Source organism: Ambystoma mexicanum, chromosome 5q, assembly GCF_040938575.1.
Source record: "Ambystoma mexicanum isolate Mex_15411 chromosome 5q, UKY_AmexF1_1, whole genome shotgun sequence".
NCBI classification, from domain to species: Eukaryota; Metazoa; Chordata; class Amphibia; order Caudata; family Ambystomatidae; genus Ambystoma; species Ambystoma mexicanum.
Window position 1 is genome coordinate 1,342,352,964 of NC_090933.1, and position 23,891 is coordinate 1,342,376,854.

At 44.7% G+C, this 23,891-nt stretch overlaps 1 protein-coding gene across 2 annotated transcripts in view; it reads left to right on the forward strand.

Moving 5' to 3' along the window:
- Positions 1–23,891, forward strand: part of MAPK15 (mitogen-activated protein kinase 15) — a 396,607-nt gene that overhangs the window by 239,464 nt on the left and 133,252 nt on the right. For both annotated transcript variants that reach the window (XM_069621971.1, XM_069621972.1), the window contains 2 exons: positions 3,062–3,479; positions 22,479–22,633. In XM_069621971.1, the coding sequence (XP_069478072.1) occupies positions 3,062–3,479; positions 22,479–22,633 (573 nt within the window). The remainder of the gene's footprint in view (positions 1–3,061; positions 3,480–22,478; positions 22,634–23,891) is intronic.

Genomic DNA, 23,891 nt, shown 5'->3' on the forward strand with positions numbered 1-23,891 from the left:
ACTTACTAGTGATAGTCCTTTTTGAGCTTGTACCTGTTTTCTTGTCACTCCCCTTGGTTTGTTGTACAGGAATACATTTAAATGTAGCTACTTTTATGTATGAAGTGCTCTGCAGTGTCTTGGATGATAGAAATTACTTTTTTCTTCACAGTATATTTAGAAGCACACTATAATTCCCACAAAGGCAGCAAAAAACAGTCAATCTAATGGGCTTTGATTTGGAGGAGTATTTTGGATACTTGGACATGTAGGCTATGGATAGTTTTACAGGACCATGCCTGTTCATTTCTATCTTTAACTTTTCAATGAATAATGTGCAGTACTCTCAACCCACCACCAGATGGTGAACTATGTATAGCATTTGACTCTAAAACCAATACACGCTCATTATTATTATTATTATTTTATTTAAAACGAGTATTACTGGCAAGTAAGGTTTGTCATGTTCTAATCCTTCACAAGGGCGCTTGAAGAAGACCATGCTGGCTGCAGCGACAAGTTCTGGGTCTTCTGCAGTATGCTCCTCCTTGCAGGGATCTTAACGCCAACAACGATCTTATGAATGGCTGGAAAAGTCACCCTTTTATCCAGCCTTCAAGGTTGAGTCTCCCCCAAACCCTTCATTGGTAAGGATCTGCACCATTCAAATTGGCAAGGTCTGTCCAATCATGGACAGCATCCAGCCACCACATCTGTCCAGTAACAGACTCATGTTGGCACGGAAGTAGACTAGGACCAGACCGTCCCAGCCTCCAAATACATCCACAAACGCCCATCACCACTTTTCCCAGGAACAGATGAGCTTAGCAAGCAAAGAGAAGTAAAAAGGCTTGCTAGAAGTCGAGACAGGTACAAAACAACAGTACATAGTTGGGGGTGTTCCATAGATGCCTATGCTGAGAATGCAGCAAAAAGAAAATCTTTCCCAACAAATGCCCCCCAGGAAGTTCATTGAATTCCGAAAGAATTCTCTGGTACATGTACAGGGGATTTGACAAGATAGCAGTTACATTGGAAAAAAGCTCCAATCATCTATCGCTATGGCCTCTCAGAGGGCCAGAACCAACAGGCAGTCACTCAGAGTGTGTGCATGGTAAGCACTGTTCCCGACTGAAATGGAAAGCATGTTGGACAGGGTTTACTTTTAATTGTGAGATCTGCTTGCCTGTGCTCACAATTAAAAGTAAACGCTGCCTGGCATGCATACATGGCAGGCAGCGTTTACTCACTTTGCATGGCAGAGAGCAAACGTGCAGGGCAAAAGCTGGCATACACACATGTACGCCATGTTTTACCCTGCACTTTTGCACCCCACTGTGCAAATGATGAAAATGTGGTGGTGGGAGCTGTTGATGTTGCAGTGCAAATGTAACAGCTCTCTGCTGCCAAATAACACCTTTTAAAAAAAAAAAAAAATAAGCTCCTCTTTGTTTCTTCCAAGATGTTTTGAATATTTGTATAATTATATAATTATGCAACCTTGTATCTCATTCGAACATGATAAACGCAAAGGTGAAAAACACATGAAAGGAGGCACCTCTCAGCGGTATTATTCAACACCACTGCAAGAAAATAAATCTACAGACAAGAAGCATGTCATTGGAGCGGGAGGTGCAGCCAAACTCTTAACATTTAAACATGCACCTCAAAGTATTTGTAAGAGTCTGCTCCCTTCACTCCTGAAGTCCTTATGCAAGAGTTATAGGGTAGGGAGGCAGCCTTTGAAAGCAAGTCCCCAATTTTATCCCTGAGAAAAAGGTGGGAAGGGTACTACACACAGGCACCTGGGAAGTGTCATACAAGAAACACAAGACTCCATGGAAAGGGTATAAGCTGTCCAGAGACACATGGGGCTACAGAGCTGGCCACTGCCGAGAGAACCTTTTCCTGTTTTCAGTGCAAGTGGTTTAGGAGAGTCTCGGATGCATTGTTTTTTCACTAACCAGAGACTCGTATCCCCTATCCTCTTGGGCTCTTGGGATATGCAAACTCAAGAGGCTGGGAGTGCTGTGTTGCAGAGCTTGATAACAAAGCCAAGGACTGAAGAGTATTTCTGATGAGTCTGTGATAAAGCCAAATGTCTGGAAGTTGCCTGTGATTTCCAGCTTCATCACAAAGCTGAGCGAAGAAACACTAAACCACCCAGCAATTTTATGTACTTGGTGGGGCCCACGTGCATAAAAATGGTGGGTGGTTTAGTGTTTCTTCTCTACCGACCCATTCAATTGTGCCTAACGACAATTTAGCCCTCCTGGGTAGAATAGGGTCTTGACCAGGAGCCCTTCCTTTGATCACAAAGCTGAGAGACGTTTGAGGACCACTGTTGGCACTAATCCAGACTTAGACTAGTGCATGGGGGACAAACTACTTAACTACTGCATACCTGGCAAGGGACATAAGGCACTATAAGGCTTGTACCTAAGCCACTGAAAGACGGTACATCTGCCCAGGAACCTACTTTGTGTAAGGGCAGCAAGGAAAGTCTCATTTGACACAGTCCTAGAGAAAGTGCTGATATATTTTTAATAAAGACACTGAAAGCTTTGTTCCTATGCAACAACTTTGCCACAATATTTATGGCAAAGGACCAGCGTTTCAGGTAAGTAACTATTTTTTTTAGTTTAAGTACTTTTATTAAGTTAAGAATTCATAGATTCATGAACAATAGTAAGTAATTATTTGTAAGATATGTAGTAATTAATCTTTTACAAAACATTTAAGAGTAATAATATAAAACAGTAATGGTCAAATTGTAATAATGTAAGAAAACTTATGAAGTTAACAATGGACTAGATATTCAATCCAAAAATATTTCATAATGGGGGACAATAACAAAAACATAAAGGAATAAACATAAAATATGCTAACAAACTGACAAGAGACAAAGGGTGAGGGGGGATAGGAAAAATATAAACAGTGAAGTTATAGATACATCAGTTAATTCTTATAATTCAATTTGTTCAATCCATAGAAAGTAACTATTTCTTTTGAGACATCATCAAAGATACTAAAAATTACAGAGATGGAGTAGATAATTCTTATATTTGTATTACTTTTCTAGATGATCCTTGAGAGAAAAATAAACATCCGTCGCCAGAAAAGGGAATCTCGGAAAGACTATGCAAAGTCTGCACCATCCCATCCAAAGGACCCCAGAGTACATCCCCACGCCCCAGTGGCAAACGGCCCTTACAGGGATAACATAGGGCCCACGGCTTCTAATGCAAAGCAGCCCACTGCAGCAGCAGTATCTTCATCAGAGGATCAAAAAGGTGACACGGTTTCTAGTGTTCAAGCTCCTGCATCTGAGGTGGCATCCCAGGGAAATCTGAAAGAGCCCCAAGCACTCATTTCTAAAGCCAGTGCTGCACCCGTGGACCTTTCTCCCACCATGAAAGAGAAGACTGCTCAGTATCCTCCAGAGAACCAACACCCCGGCAAGGAAACCTACAACCCCATCACGCATACAGTGACACAGAGTATGTGACTCCCTAATCCCCTACCTTTTCCCTCCTTTATTCTTCTCTCGCTCTCACCCCGCACTTTCTCTTTCAATGCCAGGTAAGTCTGTGGTTTCACGCTTAACACTATTAAGACAAATATGCTGCTCATCGATTTTGTATTTTTGTTTGCGAAATCTGATGGTGGCCAAAGATACTAGAACCGGATTGACAGCAGTTGAGTACATCATATAGGTTGTTAAAGAAATTATGAAGCTGTACAGTTTTGCTGGTTGCATTCACTATGAATATAATGGGAAAGTGAGGACAGCAGACATGTGTGTGCCAACGTGTGATGTTTGAACTAAAGAACACATGATGTGCCATTAGTACTCTTCCTTTTTAGGGATACAGGCCTCCTCCCACAGATTCCTCATCATTTAATTAACTCTAGATTCACCGTGAATCCCGAAATCTTTCAATTCCTTTGAGCTGTAGAATGCGCGTCTCAATGACCCGCTCTTTCATGGGCACCGCTTTTGCAGGCTGTCCCATCGGTGGCAATTATGTGCAAACACTTTTTCTGCCTGCCACATACCTCAGCTGAACACAATTTTCCATGCTTGGCAGAGGATACAAGTAATGGAAGACATTCCACAAGTAGAGCACACCACAGGTTGTGAGTAATCATTGTATTGCAATTAGCTGATGGGCCATTGCAAGGGTGATGAGGAATATGTGGGAAGATGATATCTGTCCACCCAAACGGACATATAAAGATATATATATATTTTTCATTTGTATAGGTCGCACAAGCCCTCCTGCATCAGGGCGCTGGAGAAAACCAGTTACATGATGGTCATAAGTGAAGATAGTAGCATACATTGTAGTTACATTCAGCAATTAAGACACACACATCAGGTGGGTAATTCAATGGAAGGTTCAAGTTGTATATGTTAGTCAAACAGCAGGGTTTTAAGGGCTCTGCAGAAGGTACAGTAAGATTCCTCTGCTCTTGGTGCATGTGGGAGCGAATTCCATCGCTTTGCGGCAATGACTGGGAAGCTAGTCCCGCCTGCTTTTGCACTTTGGAAGTTGCTTTGAACCAGTCTGTGGCTGTAGGGGCTGCTGGTGGGTCTGGTTGAATGAGTCCTGGTGATTCTTTGAACCAGGTAAGGCGGGCCAGATTTGGAGATACACCTATGGGTGATAGTGAGAGTCTTGAAGGAGATCTTTTCTCTGACGGGAAGCCAGTGTGCCGCTCTACGGGCAGCTGAGATGTCTCTCGCTTGGCTATGTTCAGGGCGGCGCATAAGGCTTAGACACAATCCAATCCAAATCCAATCTAGAATCCAGGCAGTAGGTCGAGAACTGGGAAATCTAGCACGGAAAGCGCCAGGGAGAAAAAGAGGGGATACAGGGAACTGGCAGAATGCAGGCAGGAAGCAGTAGAACAGTAGGCACAATAAGTAGAGGATCAGAACTACAGTAGCTACTTACTCCGTTGTAGAGCGCCACGTCTTCTGCTCTGAGCCATTTTATCCTGAACATCAATATGGCAGTGTCTCGCTGCAGTCGCCATATACCGTCCTACTTCCTCGTCATGTGACTGGCAAAACGCTGCATACTCTGGCAGTGTTTGCCAGGACATACAGTCCTTCAGCCTACCAGCTGCCAGGTAACCTGTCAGTGCAGAGGTAGACAGTACCCCCTTGCACGAGAGTTCTGACACAAGCAATGATTCAAAACAATTGTGTTACTCACCGCTCCGGTAATCGATCACTGCCTGTAGATAGGCGACCTTGGAGACGGTAGTTTCCACAGATATTCACAAGACAGCCTCTGGTAACCCGACACCCCCTGAATTCTAAGATTCAGGCTTCCTCAAGGAGGGGCTCTTTTCTGCAATGTGCCTCTCTGCTGTTTCAACCTGAACAGGCAGAATTGTCAATCGCCTAAAAGAGCGGGGAGAACACACACCGCCAACCAATGCTGCAAAGGAATACAAAGATGGTTAGAGGAGCCAAGGTATGAAGGAATGCAAGAAAACAATAGTACTGAGGAGTACCTAGACGGGGTTTGAGGAGTGGAATCTGCTATAGGATTGACCTATAAAAGAAAATAAACTATTATCCTCTGCGTCAATGTAATAAACCAGAGCATCCCAGAAATAAATGGGTAAGTAATTCAAACACAGACCTGAAGGGAGAACTGGCAGGAATGAATGAAGTCCAAATGGAGGGAAACAACGAAAGGATAAAGTAAAAAAAGGAAGGTTAGTACAGGAGAGTAACCCGGGCAGCGCGAGGGTCACACTAGTGACCGGTTGGTGCATGTACCGGAAAGCGTCAATATGCACTTGGTGAGTAGTTCACTGTAGAATGTTAGTCCCAAAGGATGTAGCAACCAAGTTCAAAAGTAAAGGCTAACGGTGGAATCCAGCAGAGAGGGTTTTATCTAGTAGGAACAGTTCAGGATAATAGCAAGTGAAATGGCCTCAGGAACAAGAAAGAGACTGTGGACAAGTACAGAGGACAACCAATTACCTTAGTGGGCTGTAGAACCAGGAAGTCACTGAGGAAAAAGGCAGGCAGTCCGTGAAGGAGTCCGGGTCAGTAAAGGAGCGGGCGTAACCAAAACCAAAGGAGTATCCAAATACAGTCCAAATAGAATAGCCAAGCGTCAGGAACCAGAAGATCAAAATAGAGCACTGACTGGATGTCAGAAGGGAATACGGAACGTAACCGCAAGGAGAGTAACGCTACAATTAGCAGCAGAGAGCTGTCCGAGTAGCGCGGCTTTAAAGTACAGGGGGGCGTGGTTTAGGTGCGCGTTCCTTACGCCTGCAAGGTGTCAGCTGACACGAGACGCGCCGGCGTGTAAACAAGCACCATGGCAACCTGTATCGATTCCAGAGAGGAGCCTGTGAGTGTGCTGTCCTTCGCGTGAACGCCACGGATGAGCCGGCGCTGTCATTCCGCGTAGAAAACGTAACAGCATCTGCCCCCAAAGACACCGGCAACCCCCTGCGGAGTGGAACTCCGTCATAGTGAGAGTGATTCTAAGTCTCTAGTTAAAGTGGATAAACCTAAAGTGGATATGAAGATGAAAATCAATGATTCACCTTCAAGGGCCCGGGGTCCTTTAACTAAAGAAGAAAGGGCTAGGAGAAGAGAAAATCATCTGTGTTTATATTGTGGAAGAAGTGGAAATTTTTTAGGAAATTGTCCTTTCAAACCAAAAAGAAATTCTACTTCAACTGGCAAGGTGCAGCAGATCGCCAACACCGTGCAGACTGCTGTTCCTCATATCACAATGGATGTATCCTTGTTTTTGGAGACAGAGTTTAAGGGAAAGGGTCCAGTTATGGTAGATTCAGGAGCCACTGGGAACTTCATGGATTGGGGTCTTGCTAAATCTTTGGGAATCCCTATTATTCAGAAGGAGGTTGTGGAGCAAGTTAGAGCAGATGATGGGACTTCTCTTTCTTCAGGTCCAATTACTCAAAGAACTAGTTTTTTGATTCTGGAGTTAACAGGGGGTCACAGTGAGAGGATATCTTTTGAGTTGATTGATGCCCCTTTGTTAAAGATGATCTTGGGGATGCCTTGGCTTACTCTGCATAATCCTTTGATTGATTGGAGTGCTAGGACAATTGATATGCAATCTGATTTCTGTAAAGAGAATTGTTTCTCGGGAAGGTCTATTGAGGGAGAAGTTAAACAGATAAATTCAGCGTCTTGTTTCTTGGCTGAGTTTGGAGTTGGTGGTCATGATGTTGGAGGAGTTGTTGGACAACTTCCACAATGTTATCAAGATTTTTGGGATGTTTTTGATGAGAAAGTAGCAGGAGAATTACCACCTCATAGAACTTTCGATTGTAAAATTGGGTTAGAGCCAGGAGCAATTTTGCCTAGTAGCAGAGTATATGCTCTCACAGAGAAAAAAAATGACTATGTAAAAGAATATTTAACTGAGAATTTGGCCAAAGGTTTTATTCGTCATTCTCAGTCTCCTGCAGCGTCACCTTTATTTTTTGTACCTAAACCAGATGGAACCCTCCGAACGTGCATAGATTATCGAGCAGTTAATAGGGTCACAGTTAAAAACCGGTATCCTCTTCCTCTGATCTCAGAAATGCTTAATCAAATTCAGGGAGCCACCATTTTTACTAAATTAGATTTGAGGGGAGCTTACCATCTAGTGCGTGTTCAAGAAGGAGATGAATGGAAAACAACGTTTAAGACCAGGTTCGGACCATATGAATATCAGGTGATGCCATTCGGACTATGCAACGCTCCAGCGGCTTTCCAATATTTTATTGACGAAGTTTTTAGAGAATTCTTGGATATTTTTGTAGTTGTCTATATAGACGACATTTTGATTTTTTCTTCTGATTTGGATCACCATCAGAGACATGTTAGTCTGGTTTTGCAAAAACTACGTGACAATCATTTGTTTGCCAAGTTGGAAAAAAGCCAATTTCATGCAGATTCAGTGGAATTCTTGGGTTTTATAGTTTTGCTAAAAGGTTTGGAAATGAATCCTAAGAAGATACAAGGAGTTCAGGAGTGGCCTGCCCCCACAAAGGTTAAAGAAATACAGAGTTTCTTAGGCTTTGCAAATTTCTATAGAAGATTTATAGAAGGATTTTCACGACTAGTTGCTCCTATAACCAGAATGCTAAAAAAGGGAGTAAAATTTGAATGGGACCTTGAAGCTGAAAAAGCCTTTCAAGAATTAAAGAAGAAATTTACAACTAGTCCAATTTTGATACATCCAGATGTTTCTAAACCTTTCTTTGTGGAAGCGGACGCTTCCAATCTAGCAATGGGGGCGGTGCTTTCACAGAGACATGAAAAAACTGGTCAGTTACACCCAGTAGCTTTTTCTTCTAGAAAGTTCTCTACAGCAGAAATGAATTATACGATTTCAGATCGTGAACTGCTAGCCATCAAGTCCGCTTTTGAAGAATGGAGACATTTTCTTAAAGGGGCCAGGCACACGGTTACGGTACTTACGGATCATAGAAATTGATTGTTTTTGAAGTCTGCTAAAACATTGTCACCACGACAACTTCCTTGGTCCTTATTTTTTGCAGACTATGATTTTGTAGTGACTTTTAAACCCGGAAGTTTAAACCGAAAAGCAGACGCCCTATCCCGTCAATTTCCTGGAAGTGAGGTGAAAGAGGTTCAAGAACCAGAACCGCTTATTGCTCCTGAACGCTTTCTGTTAGCTGGAATTTTTAAAGGTATAGATGTGTTGAATGAAGTTCGCCAATCTATGTCATTACAGAAGATGAAGAGTGGGTGAAATTGGATCCAGCTAGGAGTTTAAAGGAGGGTCTTCCTTTTTTTGATAATCGGCTTTATTTGCCCACAGTTGAATTAAGAGAAAAGATCTTGAAGAATTGCCATGAATTGATCGTGTCTGGAAATCCAGGATTCAGGAAGACACTGGAATTAGTTTGTAGACATTTTTGGTGGGAGAAGATACTTTGAACAACGTCAAGTCGTGTGCAGTCTGTGCGCAGGCAAAAAGTCAAGTTGGGAAGCTGCACGGTTTATTAGAGCCGTTACCTGTTCCTCCTCGACCTTGGCACACGATTTCTGTGGATTTCATCAGTGAGCTTCCCCTGGATAAAGGTTGTACAACTATTTTAGTTGTGGTGGATCTTCTTACTAAGGAAGCACATTTCTTGCCGATGGAGGGAGAGGTTACTGCTGAAAAACTGGCTCATAAATTCTTGCAAGGAGTGGTTAGGTTGCATGGTCTTCCTTGTAAAGTTATCTCAGACAGGGGGTCTCAATTAATCTCAAAATTTTGGAGGGCCTTCTGTAAAAAACTTGGGGTGGAGGTTAGTTTAACTTCAAGGTATCATCCAGAGGCTAATGGACAAGTTGAGAGAGTCAACCAGGAGTTAGAGAAATTTTTAAGATGTTATCTACAAGCTAGTGAGGAATGGGTTGATTTGGTGTGGTTGGCTGAGTTTTCCTACAACAATTGTGATAAGGATGCTACTTCAATGTCACCTTTTTAATTGGGACAAGATTTTCATCCTCGTTTTCTGAGTTTTGAGGTTTTGGAAGATTCAGGGAATCCTGGAGTGGAAGAACGTTTGTTGCTGATGAAGAATAATTCGGATAAAGCAAAAGGGGTACTTGGAGAAGGCAAATTGAGATATAAAAGGTGTGCGGATGTGAAAAGGAAAGCTGGTCCTAAGTATGAGGTAGGGAACTTAGTGTGGCTTTCTACCAGACATTTAAGAATTAAGGAGAAGAATAAATTTAGTGCTCGATTTGTAGGTCCATTTGAGGTTGAAAAAAATCATAAATCCAGTGGCAGTACGATTAAAGTTACCCAAGCAGTTGAAAGTACACCTCACTTTCCATGTTAGTCTTTTGAAACCTGTTAGTCCAGGCACCAGGCTTAGAACTCATCCCCCTCCTGTGATTATGGAGGATTCTTCAGAGGAGTTTGTAGTTAATAACATTTTGGATTCTAGGAAAGTGAGGGGAAGGTTGCAATATTTGATTGACTGGGAGGGATATGGACCCGAGGAACGTACCTGGGAAGATTCCTCTGATGTACATGCTCCTAGGTTAGTTGCTAAGTTTCAATCCACATACGATTGGCCCAGGGACTGGGCATTAGAAGGGGGGTACTGTCAGGTTTCCTTAATTACTGTCATCAGGTTTCCTTTAATTACTGTTAGGTTCCCTTTAATTATTTCCCTTTATTTCTGTGTGGGTTTGGCCTTGACCTTTCTATACAGATTCCTGGCTCTGGCCCAAGGCAAGATGGAGTTTTACAATAGAAGCCTTGATTGGCTAGAGAGAACTGCAGGACAACAATGAACGTTCTAAACTGTCACTCTCTGCTTTTCATTGTCGTAACCCCAGCTGAGAGGACGTGTCTGTAGCTGCTCCTGCTGAAGTCTTGGGCCTAGTGGATTTGAACTTTCAAATCCTGGCAGTCGAGCGGCTACTTATGCGGGGTTGTTCAGGAGAAGAATTCAGGTTCACAAGAGAGTTTCTGGAAGTTCTTTTGGAGAAGAAAAAATTCTTAAGCTAAGTGACTTTATTTGGATATGTACATCTTTGCTCAGATTCATTAGAAACTTTAGGAGATTGTAAATGAAAATTCACAAGAAGAACTGATGTTACTCTGTTTATAGTTCAACGTTTAATTTTTAAACGCGCGCGAGCAATGTTAAACTGTTACGTGTGCGCGAGAAAAGACTGCTACGTGAAAACTACAGCGCGTGAATTCATTGCGTGTGTACGCGTGCACGAGAAAAGACTGCTACGTGAAAACTACAGCGCGTGAATTCATTGCGCTTGTACGCGTGCGCGAGAAAAGACTGCTATGTGATTTCTATAGCGCGTGTGTTCCAGCGCGAGTGTTCAAAGCGCATGTTCATATTGCGTGTAGTCATAGCACGAGTACGCGTGCGCGAGAAGACTGCTACGTGATTTCTATAGCGCGTGTGTTCCAGCGCGAGTGTTCAAAGTATGTGTGTTCATTGCGCGGGTAGTCATAGCGCAAGTACGCGTGCGCGAGAAAAGACTGCTACGTGATTTCTACAGCGCGTGTGTTCATAGCGCGGGTGTTTAAAGCGCATGTATGTGAGAGTAAGAAAAGACTGATACGTGACTTTTTCAGCACGTGTTTTCTTAGCACATGTGCTCCTCAGCGTGTGTTTTTTCTCCGGCACGTGTTTTCTTCAACGCGTGTTTTGCGCGGGTAAATTTTTGCACGTGTGCGCGAAAAGATTTCAACGGACTTGGAAAAGTTTGCAAGTTCTTCAAGAGACTATGAACTCTATTTATTAAGAAGAAAGAACAGGATTAATCTAAGTCTTCTTAACTGGAACATTTAACAGTTTATAAGGCAAGAGTCAAGGTTCTTAAGAGTTCAATAATCAAAGGAGTTGCTGTTATTTTCAAGACTTTCAATGCCACAAGAAAGGTAGAAAGATTTTATCAGCTATTACTCTAATCTTCTCTAAGATCTTAAAAGAGAAGAGCCAGGTATGATTCTTTACATTTTAGTTAAGTATATAAAGTTTTCATAATTTAAAGGTAGTAAAGTAATTTGAGGATTCTGTATGTTCTTATGTATTCACTGCAGGTTCCGCATCAGCTAGTCAGTACGTCGCCAGCCTGGTGTTTCTTATGTTATCCACTTCGCCCTTTCCCTTTGGGGTGTAGTTAACAGAGCCGAGAATTATCGGGTTCTGAGGATTACACTTAAGGGGGATTGTCGGGGGGTTCAGCAGCTTCCGCGGACACAGGATAACTCTCAGCCTGACAAACTCCCTCAATAGATCAGGACAATGCAAGTTGGCCAAGGGTTCCCAAGTGCGATCCTCAGGACCGAAACCCTTCCAATCCACCAAGTACCGCACAGTACCCCCAGAAAACCGGCAGTTCAGTATGCGGGAGACCTCATACTCCTCCTCACCATCTACCAGAATGGGAAGAGGCCGTTTCGACAACCGAGTAGAGTGGATGAAGGGTTTGACCAGAGAGACATGAAAAACAGGGTGAATGTGCCAGGAATGGGGCAGAGACAATCGGACCGCAGCAGGGTTAATGACAGCAGAGACATTAAAAGGACCCACGAATCGAGGCAGTAGAGAACGCTTCCCTGCTATCTGCAAATTACGGGAGGAAAGCCACACCTTCGAGCTGATTTGGTAGGCTGGTGCTAGAGAACGATGCAGGTCCGCAGATTTCTTGGCACGGTCCTGAGCACAAAGCAAATGTAATCGGACATCACAATGTATTTGGTCCAGATCACGTACACAGTCACGTGGCGCTGGATTGGAACCAGGCAGGGCCGGATCAAGAGGAAGCGTCCTAGGATGACACCCATACAGAGCAAAAAATGGAGAGACCCCAGTGGACGTGTGCATAGAATTATTATATGCGAATTCCGCTTGTGGCAAGGACGTGAGCCAAGACTGCTGAAACTGTAGACATAAACAACGTAGATATTGCTCAATGGTGGAATTGGTTCTTTCAGTCTGCCCGTCCGTTTGAGGGTGGTACGCTGACGAATACCTATCCTCAATACCAAGGGAGGCAGTAAGAGCTTTCCAGAACCGTGAGGTAAATTGCGTACCCCGGTCGGAGACGATGACAGAAGGCAGTCCAAAAAAGCGAAATACATTCATCATGAACAATCTAGCCAACCCGGGGGCAGACTGTAATCCGTAACAAGGCATACTTCGTACCATAGTCAACAACTACCTATATGGTGTTGCGTCCTTGTATATCTGGTAGGTCGACAATGAAATCCATTGACACCAACTGCCAGGGTTTGTACGGGATCGGTAAAGGTTGTAACAAACCCATAGGTTTAGCTCTCGAAGACTTGCATTGAGCACAGATGGCACAGGTCGTGATGTAGTCTTGTACGTCTCTAGACATGGTGGACCACCAGGCCCACCGCCGTTAGGCCTCCAATGTCTTCTGAGCCCCTGGATGTGCTGCAATCAGAGAGTCATGGGGCCACTGAAGAGCCGAGGTCTGGGCATGTCCCGGTGGGATAAAGACGTGTCCCTGAATAAAGGGCAATCCTTGCACCAGTTCCAAGTTGAGTTCATTGATCTCCGTAGGATGGGTAGAAACCCAATCAGTAATGATGGAATGCAAGGAAGGCTGAACTGAACACCCACAGACGACTTTGTTTGGCAGTAGAAGCAATGGCAATGATTCCCCGTAGGAAGGCAGGAGAGAGCATCAGCAGATATCTGAGCAATAGCAGGACGATAGGTGATAACAAACCGGTATTGTGAAAAGAACAAGTGCCAACGTGCTTGTCTGGCACTGTGACACTTCATTGACTTGAAGGCCAGAAGACTTCTGTGATCAGAGTAGACCGTAACAGGGTGTTTACCCCCCAGAAGATGGTGTCTCCATTCCAGGAAGACATCTCTAATGGCTAGAAGTTCGCGTTCCGTGATAGAATAGTTTCTTTCATAGTGCGTCACCTTGCAGGAATAATAGGCGATGGGATGCACTTCGCCTGAGTGTGGGCATTGTTGTGATAAGACAGCGCCAACCGCATAGCCGGAAGCGTCCGCTTCCACAAAGAAAGGGAAATCCGGGTCAGGAGGCTTAAGAACCGGAGCTGTAGTAAAGGCAGATTTCAGCTGATCGAACGCCTTTTGAGCCTCCAGTGACCCAACATACGGCACCTTAGCACTGGTCAAGGAGGTGAGAAGTGCAGAGATGTCAGAAAAGCTATTGATGAAACGCTGGTAAAAGTTGTAGAACCCCAGAAATGATTGTAAAGCTTTGATATTCCTGGCCACCGGCCACTCCAAGACAGCATTAATCTTAGACTGACTTATACGAACTCCCTGATCAGTAAGGTCGTATCCCATAAACTCAACTTCAGATGCATGAAAAATGCATTTTTCTGCCTTTGCAAATAAATGGTGGTCTCTTAGACGCTGAAGAACTGTCTTGACGTGTTGGATATGATCCGTCAGGTTCTGTGAATAGATCAATATGTCATCCAGATAAACAACGACATATTGATCTAAGATGTCGTGAAATAGGTCATTCATGAATGCCTGGAAGGTAGCCGGGGCGTTACAGAGACCAAAAGGCATCACCAGGTATTCAAATAGGCCGTAGCGTGTTTTAAATGCAGTTTTCCATTCGTCCCCCCTCTCTCATGCGCACCAGATTGTAGGCCCCTCGGAGGTCTAACTTAGTGAAGATTTTAGACGAGCCCAGTTGATCGAGGAGGACCGAAATCAGAGGAAGAGGATACTGATTTTTAATGGTAGCTGCGTTTAGTGCATGATAATAAATACAGGGACATAAATCTCCTTCTTTTTTGGGGACAAAAAAGAGCGGAGACGCCATTGGAGACTTCGAAGGGCGGATAAAGCCCATAGTAAGTGCCTTGTCGATGTACTCCTTCAATACAGCATCTTCCTTTAGGGTGAACAAGTACAATCTACCAGTGGGTATCTTCATTCCCGGTATTAGGTCTATTGGGCAATCATAGATCCGATGCGGAGGTAGGGCCTCCGCCATCCTTTTGTCAAATACATCTGTGAATTCTGCATATTGAGTGGGGACCACTGAGGTAACCGTGTTATGAATGGCCCCAACATTCATAGTGGAGGACACTAGCGCTCTAGCGGGGCTGTCCTGGCTGATTCGAGGCAATGAAGTGCTGTGAGTATTGCAGACATTAGAGGGAAACTGGATCAAGTGGGTTGACCAATCAATGGCAGGATTGTGGTAATGCAGCCATGGAATACCCAGAATGACCTTGTAGGCAGGGGCTTTAATAATGTCAAAAGTTATCTCTTCTGTATGGCCTTTGTCGGTGCACATGACCAAAGGGACCGTCTGATGTGTCACCATACCAGAGACAAGAACTGACCCGTCAACTGCATTAACCAGTTCAGGAGTATGTTTGCTAATTAGTGGTATTCCAGACATAGAAGCAAAGCATTGGTTCACATAATTACCCGTTGCTCCCGAATCTATCACTGCCATTGCTTTGAATGTCCCTCCCTGGTTCACAGTAAAACAGACAGGAAGCTGAATCAGCTTAGTAGAACTAGACAAAGAGTCCATCCAGAGTATCTCTTCCCGACGTAGGGACTCCGTCTACTGTCGGGATTTGGCGTTTCCAGCCTTTCTTTTGGGTTTTTTAGAACATTCGGGCAACAAATGATCAGAGGCCCTGCAATACATGCACAGATTTGACCTGCGATGTTCACGTTGAGCGGGGGTGAGCGGACCCCTGACAGCATCAATCTGCATTGGTTCAGGAGAAGGTAGTGTAGTGGAAGAGGTTTCTGCAGGTGCTGAGACAAACAGGGCAGATTTCTTCTCGCCTCGTCGTTCAGCTTTGCGAGCGTCGATTTGGAGGACAAAATCAAGCAATTCTCCGAAAACAGTAGGAATGATGGGAACAGTGGAGAGTATGTCCTTCATTTCGTCAGAGAGACCCTGATAAAAGACTGCGGTCTTCTTCTCTTCGGGCCAATCCTTCAAAGCTGCCAGCTGATTAAAGCGAGCTAAATAAACCAAGAGGGAATTGTTCCCTTGTCCATGCTTTAGTAACTCCAGATCGGTAGCTTGAGTAGTGTAGTGCGTATCAAATACTTTACTCCTCATCGTAAGAAGAGCATCACAATTGTAAAGCACATGACTGTTGGATTCTAATAATGGGTTTGCCCAAGCGGCCGCAATGCCACCCGAATGTGACAAGACAAACGCAGCCTTAGTGGTAGAAGTGGGAAAAAAAGCAGGACGGCACAAGAAGTGTAATTTACACTGATTAATGAAAGTCCTGTATTGTTTAGTATCCCCCAGAAAGCGTTCTGGGGGTGCCAGAGGGAATTGTGTGGTAAGCATGATGAGTGCCGACTCCTGAGTAGGGGCTGGAAAACCGGCCCACGAGCCATAGCCCCAGCGCCGGTTGCCTGCGGGGACAGAGTGGTCACCAAGACCTGGATAGCGTCATGCGCTGGCGTAGTGCCTCTTGAGCATTGGTCAGGTCGGTTCTCAGATCCGTGATCATTTGCACTATTTGTGTCAAGGCATCGCTAGCCTCTGTGGACATTATAAGGCTGCTAATTCTGTTACTCACCGCTCCGGTAATCGATCACTGCCTGTAGATAGGCGACCTTGGAGACAGTAGTTTCCACAGATATTCACAAGACAGCCTCTGGTAACCCGACACCCCCTGAATTCTAAGATGCAGGCTTCCTCAAGGAGGGGCTCTTTTCTGCGATGTGCCTCTCTGCTGTTTCAACCTGAACAGGCAGAATTGCCAATCGCCTAAAAGAGCGGGGAGAACACACACCGCCAACCATTGCTGCAAAGGAATACAAAGATGGTTAGAGGAGCCAAGGTATGAAGGAATGCAAGAAAACAATAGTACTAAGGAGTACCTAGGTGGGGTTTGAGGAGTGGAATCTGCTATAGGATTGACCTATAAAAGAAAATAAACTATTACCCTCTACGTCAATGTAATAAACCAGAGCATCCCAGAAATAAATGGCTGAGTAATTCAAACACAGACCTGAAAGGAGAACTGGCAAAAATGAGTGAAGTCCAAATGGAGGGAAACAACGAAAGGATAAAATAAAAAAAGGAAGGTTAGTACAGGATAGTAACCCGGGCGGCACAAGGATCGCACTAGTGACGGGTTGGTGCATGTATCGGAAAGCGTCAATATGCACTTGGTGAGTAGTTCACTGTAAAATGTTAGTCCCAAAGGATGTAGCAACCAAGTTCAAAAGTAAAGGCTAACGGTGGAATCCAGCAGAGAGGGTTTTATCTAGTATGAACAGTACAGGATAATAGCAAGTGAAATGGCCTCAGGAACAAGAAAGAGAAAATGGACAAGTACAGAGGACAACCATTACACATGCCAGAGTGTGGGCCGTAGAACCAGGAAGTCACTGAGGAAAAAGGCAGGCAGTCTGTGAAGGAGTCAGGGTCAGTAAAAGAGCGGGCGTAACCAAAACCAAAGGAGTATCCAAATGCAGTCCAAATAGAATAGCCAAGCGTCGGGAACCAGAAGATCAAAATAGAGCACTGACTGGATGTCAGAAGGGAATACGGAACGTAACCGCAAGGAGAGTAACGCTACAATTAGCAGCAGAGAGCTGTACGAGTAGCGGTGCTTTAAAGTACAGGGGGGCATGGTTAAGGTGCGCGTTCCTTACGCCTGCAAGGTGTCAGCTGACACGAGACACGCCGGCGTGTAAACAAGCTCCATGGCAACCTGTATCAATTCCAGAGGGGGCCCGTGAGTGTGCTATCCTTCGCGTGAACGCCACGGATGAGCCGGCGCTGTCATTCCGCGTAGAAAATGTAACCAATTGGTGCCTGAAGATTTAACTTTTTGTTGCTGCCTTGATTCATGTGGTACTATTTTCCAGACTCCGAATGCAGGAGGTTAATTTTCAGCTGTCCCCCGGCAGCTGTTGCATACCCGTCAACTTTGAATGTGGAAGAATAATCATTCTCAGCTATCAATGATGACACGCCTCAGAGTTCAGTTGCAGGATGCACTGCAGTGTGCTTGAAGTTCAGTTTGCAGTCTGCATGGGCAAAGAGAGAATACCTTGTAAATGTTTTGGAACTTTAGATGATCTTTCAAGTCGTGAAAGATTTTCTTCCCATTCTCTGAGACAATGCGGATGAAGTACATATGGAATACAATATTGCAATGTTACCCGAAAAAGCAGGGACACACTTTCCCCCGCAGTTATTATGTCAGATGGCAATTACAGATATGGCATTGGGTTATTGTAAACCTGAATTTTCCTGTAGCAGCGCATGTGCAAGGTGCGATCCCTGTAAAGGCAATTTGATGTACGTCATTCTCCTCAGAGTCTGCAACTATATCTCAATGTGACTATGGATTTATTAGTCCATTGGTATCTTCCTCAAATAGACGCATTTGCTCAAAGCAGAAAACAAGCGTCTGTCATGCGCATCTTGGATGGGAAAGAGTCAGAATCCCAGTTCTTTATACCGTCCTTCAACGCCTGTGTTAGGCAAGATTGTATGTAGTAACCCTGTGGGAGACTACACCAGCCTTGTCCTCTTGGCAATAGTTAACCTAACCTTTGGTATAAGCTTGTACTACACAGGTTGGTAGTGTGGCTGAGCAGCCAGACTTATCTCAAGAGGGGTCAATGTGAGCTGTAGGGTTGTAACATAGAGAATCATAGTGGCATGTATCCCAATAATACTTATACTTAACGTTTCTTGGTTCAATAATTATTTATTAATTTAAGTCAATTGAATAAGCCTTCTTTAGAAGGGAGCAAATATGTAACACTTAAATATACTTCAAAATACGCACTTGTTTCAATAAATCAGTAGATACCCTTTTGGGGTGGCACACAGACACTTCCTACACCCTGAGGTGACTTCAGTAGCTAGAACACTGTGGCCATTTATATATCACTGGTACATTAAGAGCAATACTGAGTTTGGTGTCAAAAAGGAAAAGGTTAGGGAAGCGAACAATGGTTAAATAACCTCAAACAGGTAAGCACTTTTGAACCCCCCATTGCAATGCAGATTAGCCCTTTCCCAGCTATACAAGTAAAGAATGTATGACTTTTTGGAGGGACAGATTAAACACAAAGTCGGAGGTTACACGAGTCTTCAGGGAGCCAGGACAGCCAATGTTACTTGAGCAAAGTCTAGGGCAGCTGAGTCACTTCTTGAAGGTAAGTAAAAAGTATTGCACAATGTTATAGTTTTTGTTGCAAACGAAATCACTTGATGGGCCACAAGCTGGGAGGCTTGTGAGGGGCAATGCTGCAAGCAACTCTGCTAAAGGCAGCAAATGCAAGTCTCAACTGAGAGCAAACAAGCTACACCACAAGAAGTAAGTACCCCTTAGTTCACAGTGCCTTAGGTCTGAAGAAATTGGTTCCAGCTGGCTTCCGTTCCTGTTTTAGTATGGCAGATCCTGTTGTTGCTGGGCCTCAGTCTTGGGGAAAAGCGGGTGGACGTCTGGGGACTCCTGCACTACGATTCAAAGGCCGGCGGCAGCAAATGGACAAAGTTCACATCAGAGGCACGTCGCGGTCTCAGCCACTCGCAAAAAGCACTGCTGCAGTTCTCATATACCTTGTGGACTTTCTTCGCTTCTGGGGTCCAGCATTCATTTATGGTGGCTCAGGCTTGGTTAGTCCTGCTTCGAGGGAGTCTGGAGGATCTTCCTGGAGCTTGGGTCTGACTTAAAAACGATGCACTGTATTCTGGTGTTCCTGTCCCCCTGCACTCGGTTCCTGCAGCAGCAATGGAAGTACAGGAAGTAGAGAGAGGGGTCTCAGTTGAGTTCGTCTTGGGGCTGATTGGTCCCACCAACCGAAGGGGAGAAGTTGTCCTTGCAGGGCTTCTCTTGTCGATCAGAATTCAAAGCTTCAGCACAGCAGCAGAGCTTCACCGGGGAAACCAATGGTCCAAGAGTTACAGCAAGTGTCTCTTCCAAGTTCTTCTTTGGATTCCTTCGGCCAGTGGTCGACTCTGCCGTCCAAGCAAAAGACCTTGCCTTTTATACAAGTTTCTCCCATTCATTCGCAGCCTAGCTGTCTCTCACACAGCAGGGTATTTGTCATTCCAAATACAGCCGGCCGGCCAATCACCTTTGGGTGCATTCTTTTAACCAAGGAGACTAAGCACAGGGAGTTTCGAGACCCTCCCTCGCTTCCTGGCCTGCCAGACACGCTGGAGCCAGAGGCGGGCTTCAGCAGTGAACTCTGCCAAAGAGAAAACAAACAAAGGGACCAAACCTGGTTTGGCGCGCAGAGTAAATCTCAAGAAGACTGGGCCATTTTTACAAAATGGGCACCCATGGGTGCAATACTGCAGCTGAGGATTCACCATGGTAGGAAAAAGTAAACCACTGCCACCGCCATTAATTGTAGACATGGTAGCATAAAAATGTTACATGAGAAAGTAGACAAAGGTGAAACTAAGTAACCACTCCAAGACTCTATATAAGATAGTGTGTGCTGGGTCTACAAAGTTACAAAAGGTAAGTTAAAGTCAATTTCACTTCACTGCTCTTGGAAACAGTAGTTTATCCAAGAGAAGGTATTTAATTCTTTGAAAAATCCAAAGGACTAGTGACACTGCACTGAGGGTGCTGTGTGTCGCGATGTAAAACGATTATGCCTATCGAGTTTGTCAGACTCCAAAGTCAAAAGAAACACAGAGAATAAATCACATTAAAAAATACTTGAGAGATACACAGTTCTAAAGTCCAGCAAAAGAGCTGGAGGTCTCTAAAGTAGAAGAGAATTAGCACATTTCTGAGAATTCTCCTCAACAGCCTGTTTCTCAGTTTTTCTGCTCTCCCTCCTTCCCAAATGGTTGGAGTATCCTGCATCCTTAGGTGGATCAGGAATAGGCTGACTACAAAATCTATTATTTTAAGAATCTTAGAACTCCTCAAGGGCTCTGGCATGTGCAATCTCTGCATTGTCCACAAGGCCTTCTGGGGGCTGGGGCCTCAATACCTTCAACTCTCTCTTCCTAAATATCTTACTCGTCAAGCTCTTCGCTCATCCGCCTCCAACTCCCTCAGGGTTAGTCGCTTCTCCAAGCAGTGAGTTGGTGGTAGATCTCATTCCTCGGCTGGGGCCTCCCTCTGGAATCGCCTCCCTGCCTCCCTGAGATTTGAGGAGAACCATCTCCGGTTCAGGAAGCACCTCAAAACCTTCCTCTTTGCTTCTGCTTTCTCTTTTCCTCTCCCCTTCTGAATACCACCCTCTGATCTCGGGCCCAGGTCCCCTCCCTCGCCAGTTACACACCTGCATTGCCTCCCTGGCAACCCAGAACTTGGAGACTGTTTTTTCTGTATCCCTACAGTCCCCCACCAGCACTTGACACCTGATGTCTGCACTAACCCTTGCACTTGCCACCAGCTGCCCCTACTTCTCATATAGTTTTTTGTCTTTTTTCCATGTACTGCTCTGTCCCCACCGCCCTCCCACTGTGCACTTTTCCTCTTCCCCCTTCCCCTGCCCTTGCACGATCTGAATGACACCTGGCCTAGTAGGATCGTTGTCTCTGTATTCCCTCTGTTTCCCCCCTCCCTTGCCGCGTCGCACCTTGAAACACTTGTGTATAGGCGCGTTATAAATGCCTTATCATATCATACATCCCACCACGGCCCAGCTGGACCTTCTGCTAATGCTCACCACATTCAATTCCTGTTTTTCCTGACTAGGAGCTGTTGGGAATTAGCAACAGCTCTTTGACGTTTCTTCTTGGGCATTACTTCAAATGATCTCTCCTCCTAGTTCTAAAACGAAACTTTATTTTTCCAGTGTATGTTACTATTAGTGACAGGTTCAAAAAAACATTTGTGAGCGCTGTTAAGATGATTTTCAGCATCGGCCTTGTGGACAGATTCTGAAACGGGGTCAACGCCTAGCCAAGCAGACCCGGGTTGAGGTGGATCGTCCACTGCATCGTTTGCCAAGCAAGACGTCCTGGATTGCTTGTCAGGATTTCAGCTTTCATTGGATGGTGCCCCGTTTCCTGTTATAGATGGTGGCTTCTCACTTGCTTTTTAGGAAAGATTTTCTTTTTGCAGCTTTCCTTCCATTGACATCAATGTGACCCTTTCGCTGTGACTTGACCCTGGCTTGACTTTTGGGGGTAAATTAAATCTTTTTGCTTTACTTTCTTTGCTTGGCTCATCTGTTTTTGGAGCAGTGGTCTTCCCATGTGGCTACCAGTGGAAGTGTGAAAACAAAAGAAGTCTATGCCTCAAATCGCAATCTTAAGCATCTCCAGCGGGGCGTAGGGAAGTCAAAGTATGATCACTGTGTTTTCGAGTAATGTTGAGTTTCCACAATTGGAAGTCACAGTTTAAGCACCCTATACTTTATGAAATTGCTTACATTCCTGGCACCTACCTTTGCAACGTTTTGGCTTTAAACTCGTCAAAAAGCAGCTCGACGTCTGCATGATGGTGTCCCCTACTTACCAAGTTAAACTATAAATTCTGGCCCTTGAGCTGTGTCTCGTTCTAGAAATCCAGTGTAAGTCAGTCTTTCCCTGGCATCAATCCATGGTCTTGGAATGCTCTGCCTGTGGATATGCACTTCACTCCCAGACTTATGTTCTTTGGAAACAAACTATAATTGCTGTATATCCTTTGGTAGTAAATTAGTTTTGTGTTTTGAAAGGAGTGCTTGAAGATGCTGCATTAGTAGATATGAATGAGATTGAGAAATATGTTTATTATTATGTATATTTCATTATATAAAGTGCTCTGGTGCCGGTGGGTCATTGTTCACAGCATATCAAAATGTGTAATCTGAAAGAATTGTTAGAAATATGTGTTCTCTGCGCTAGATGTGGTAATTATATATCTGCCTGTCTCGTGGTCAAGCGTCCTTTGTCTTTCTTTTTCTTGTCTCATCTGCTTGCCCTGTTTGCAGACTACTTTATACCCCTGTGAAATGTTTTGATTTGTCTCTAAATGTTCTTTGTGCTTCTGCAGATGGCCAGGGAGATGGAAGGGGACCCCAAAATAACCATGCCGTTCCCGGTTATCACCAACGAGGCTCTTCTATGAACAGGAAAATGGTGAGACAAGGAAGTCAGGAGCATGCAACAGTACCACAGCCAGGACCAGAAGCCCCTCCACTCCATGGCGTGAGTAACCCATGCGGTTTAATGCTGTGTGATCTGCAGTAAAGTATCCGCCCCAGCTATGTTCACTGGGCAGAAGCCATAAGATATAGGAGTTAGAGCAAAGGGCTTCTTGCTGTCCCACCAGGCTATCCATATCTTGTATTTCATGTTAAAATGTATTGGACAGTTAAGGTACTTAAACGCTGTCATGTATGTGACTGGGATCAGTGGACCAGACACACCTCAAACCTAAGGTTAACGTAGTTTACTTAGGTCTGATACAGTACAAGGGTCAAAATAATAGAGAGTACGTAATAAAGTGGGAGGCAGGCTGGAGGACTGCCTTCCGTCGAATGTTTGGACCTGTGATCTAAGATTCCTTGGCCACGGTTTGTCTGAGGAGGTGCTCGAGGCAGAAGGTGGAGTGAATGGAATCTTTACTCGTGCATGTGGTGCAGCCTTTGGGAGATTGGCACTTTCTCAGCTTCCTTAGCTAGGGTTTTAGATGTGCATTGTCACTGGTGAAAGAAGGGCTGCAGGCATCCACTGCAAAGGGATATCTGGCAAGGCTGTGACAGTCCGAGCAGGGCTTTGTATTTGCAATCCCAATTCTAGCGTAATTCTCTGCGGGTTAGTGATTCACTATCCTCCATTGCCATAGTTGCAGGTTGCATGGAACCTGAACTTACTCTTGGTGCAGCCGATGGGCCCACCCGTGGAGCTCAGCATCAAGTTCACATTCATCACCCTAAAGACCACTTATCTGGTGGCTGTCACATTAGCCCGGCTTGTGAGTGAGATCAGACTCTGTCGTCAGACAGACCTTATATGCATTTTTTCCAAAGACAGTGACACTTTGGGTAAAGCCATCGTTCCTACCCAAGGTAATCAATGAATTTCACATTAGTCAATCCATACAGCTTAAGGCTTACTTTTCCCACCGGTGACCCATCCAAGGTGTAGGAGAAATTATACAGACTTGACTCGGGCTCCTAGCTTACATAGCTAGGTCTTGCAAGTACAGCGTGGACAGATACCTATTTGTAGCTTATGGTCCTGCGTCTAGGGGGCTCGTTGTGACCAAACAGACCATACCCAGATGGATTGTGGCAGAAGTCAGAGTCAGAATCTGCTATGTGGTAGTGCACACAACTCCACCAGAGGGAATTGCGGCACACTCCTTCACGGGATGTGCAGCTGCGACTGCTTTAATGTGTTGAGTCCCAATCTAGCCGAGATACAGAGCGGCCACTTGGTGCACTCTGAAAACATTTTCCAA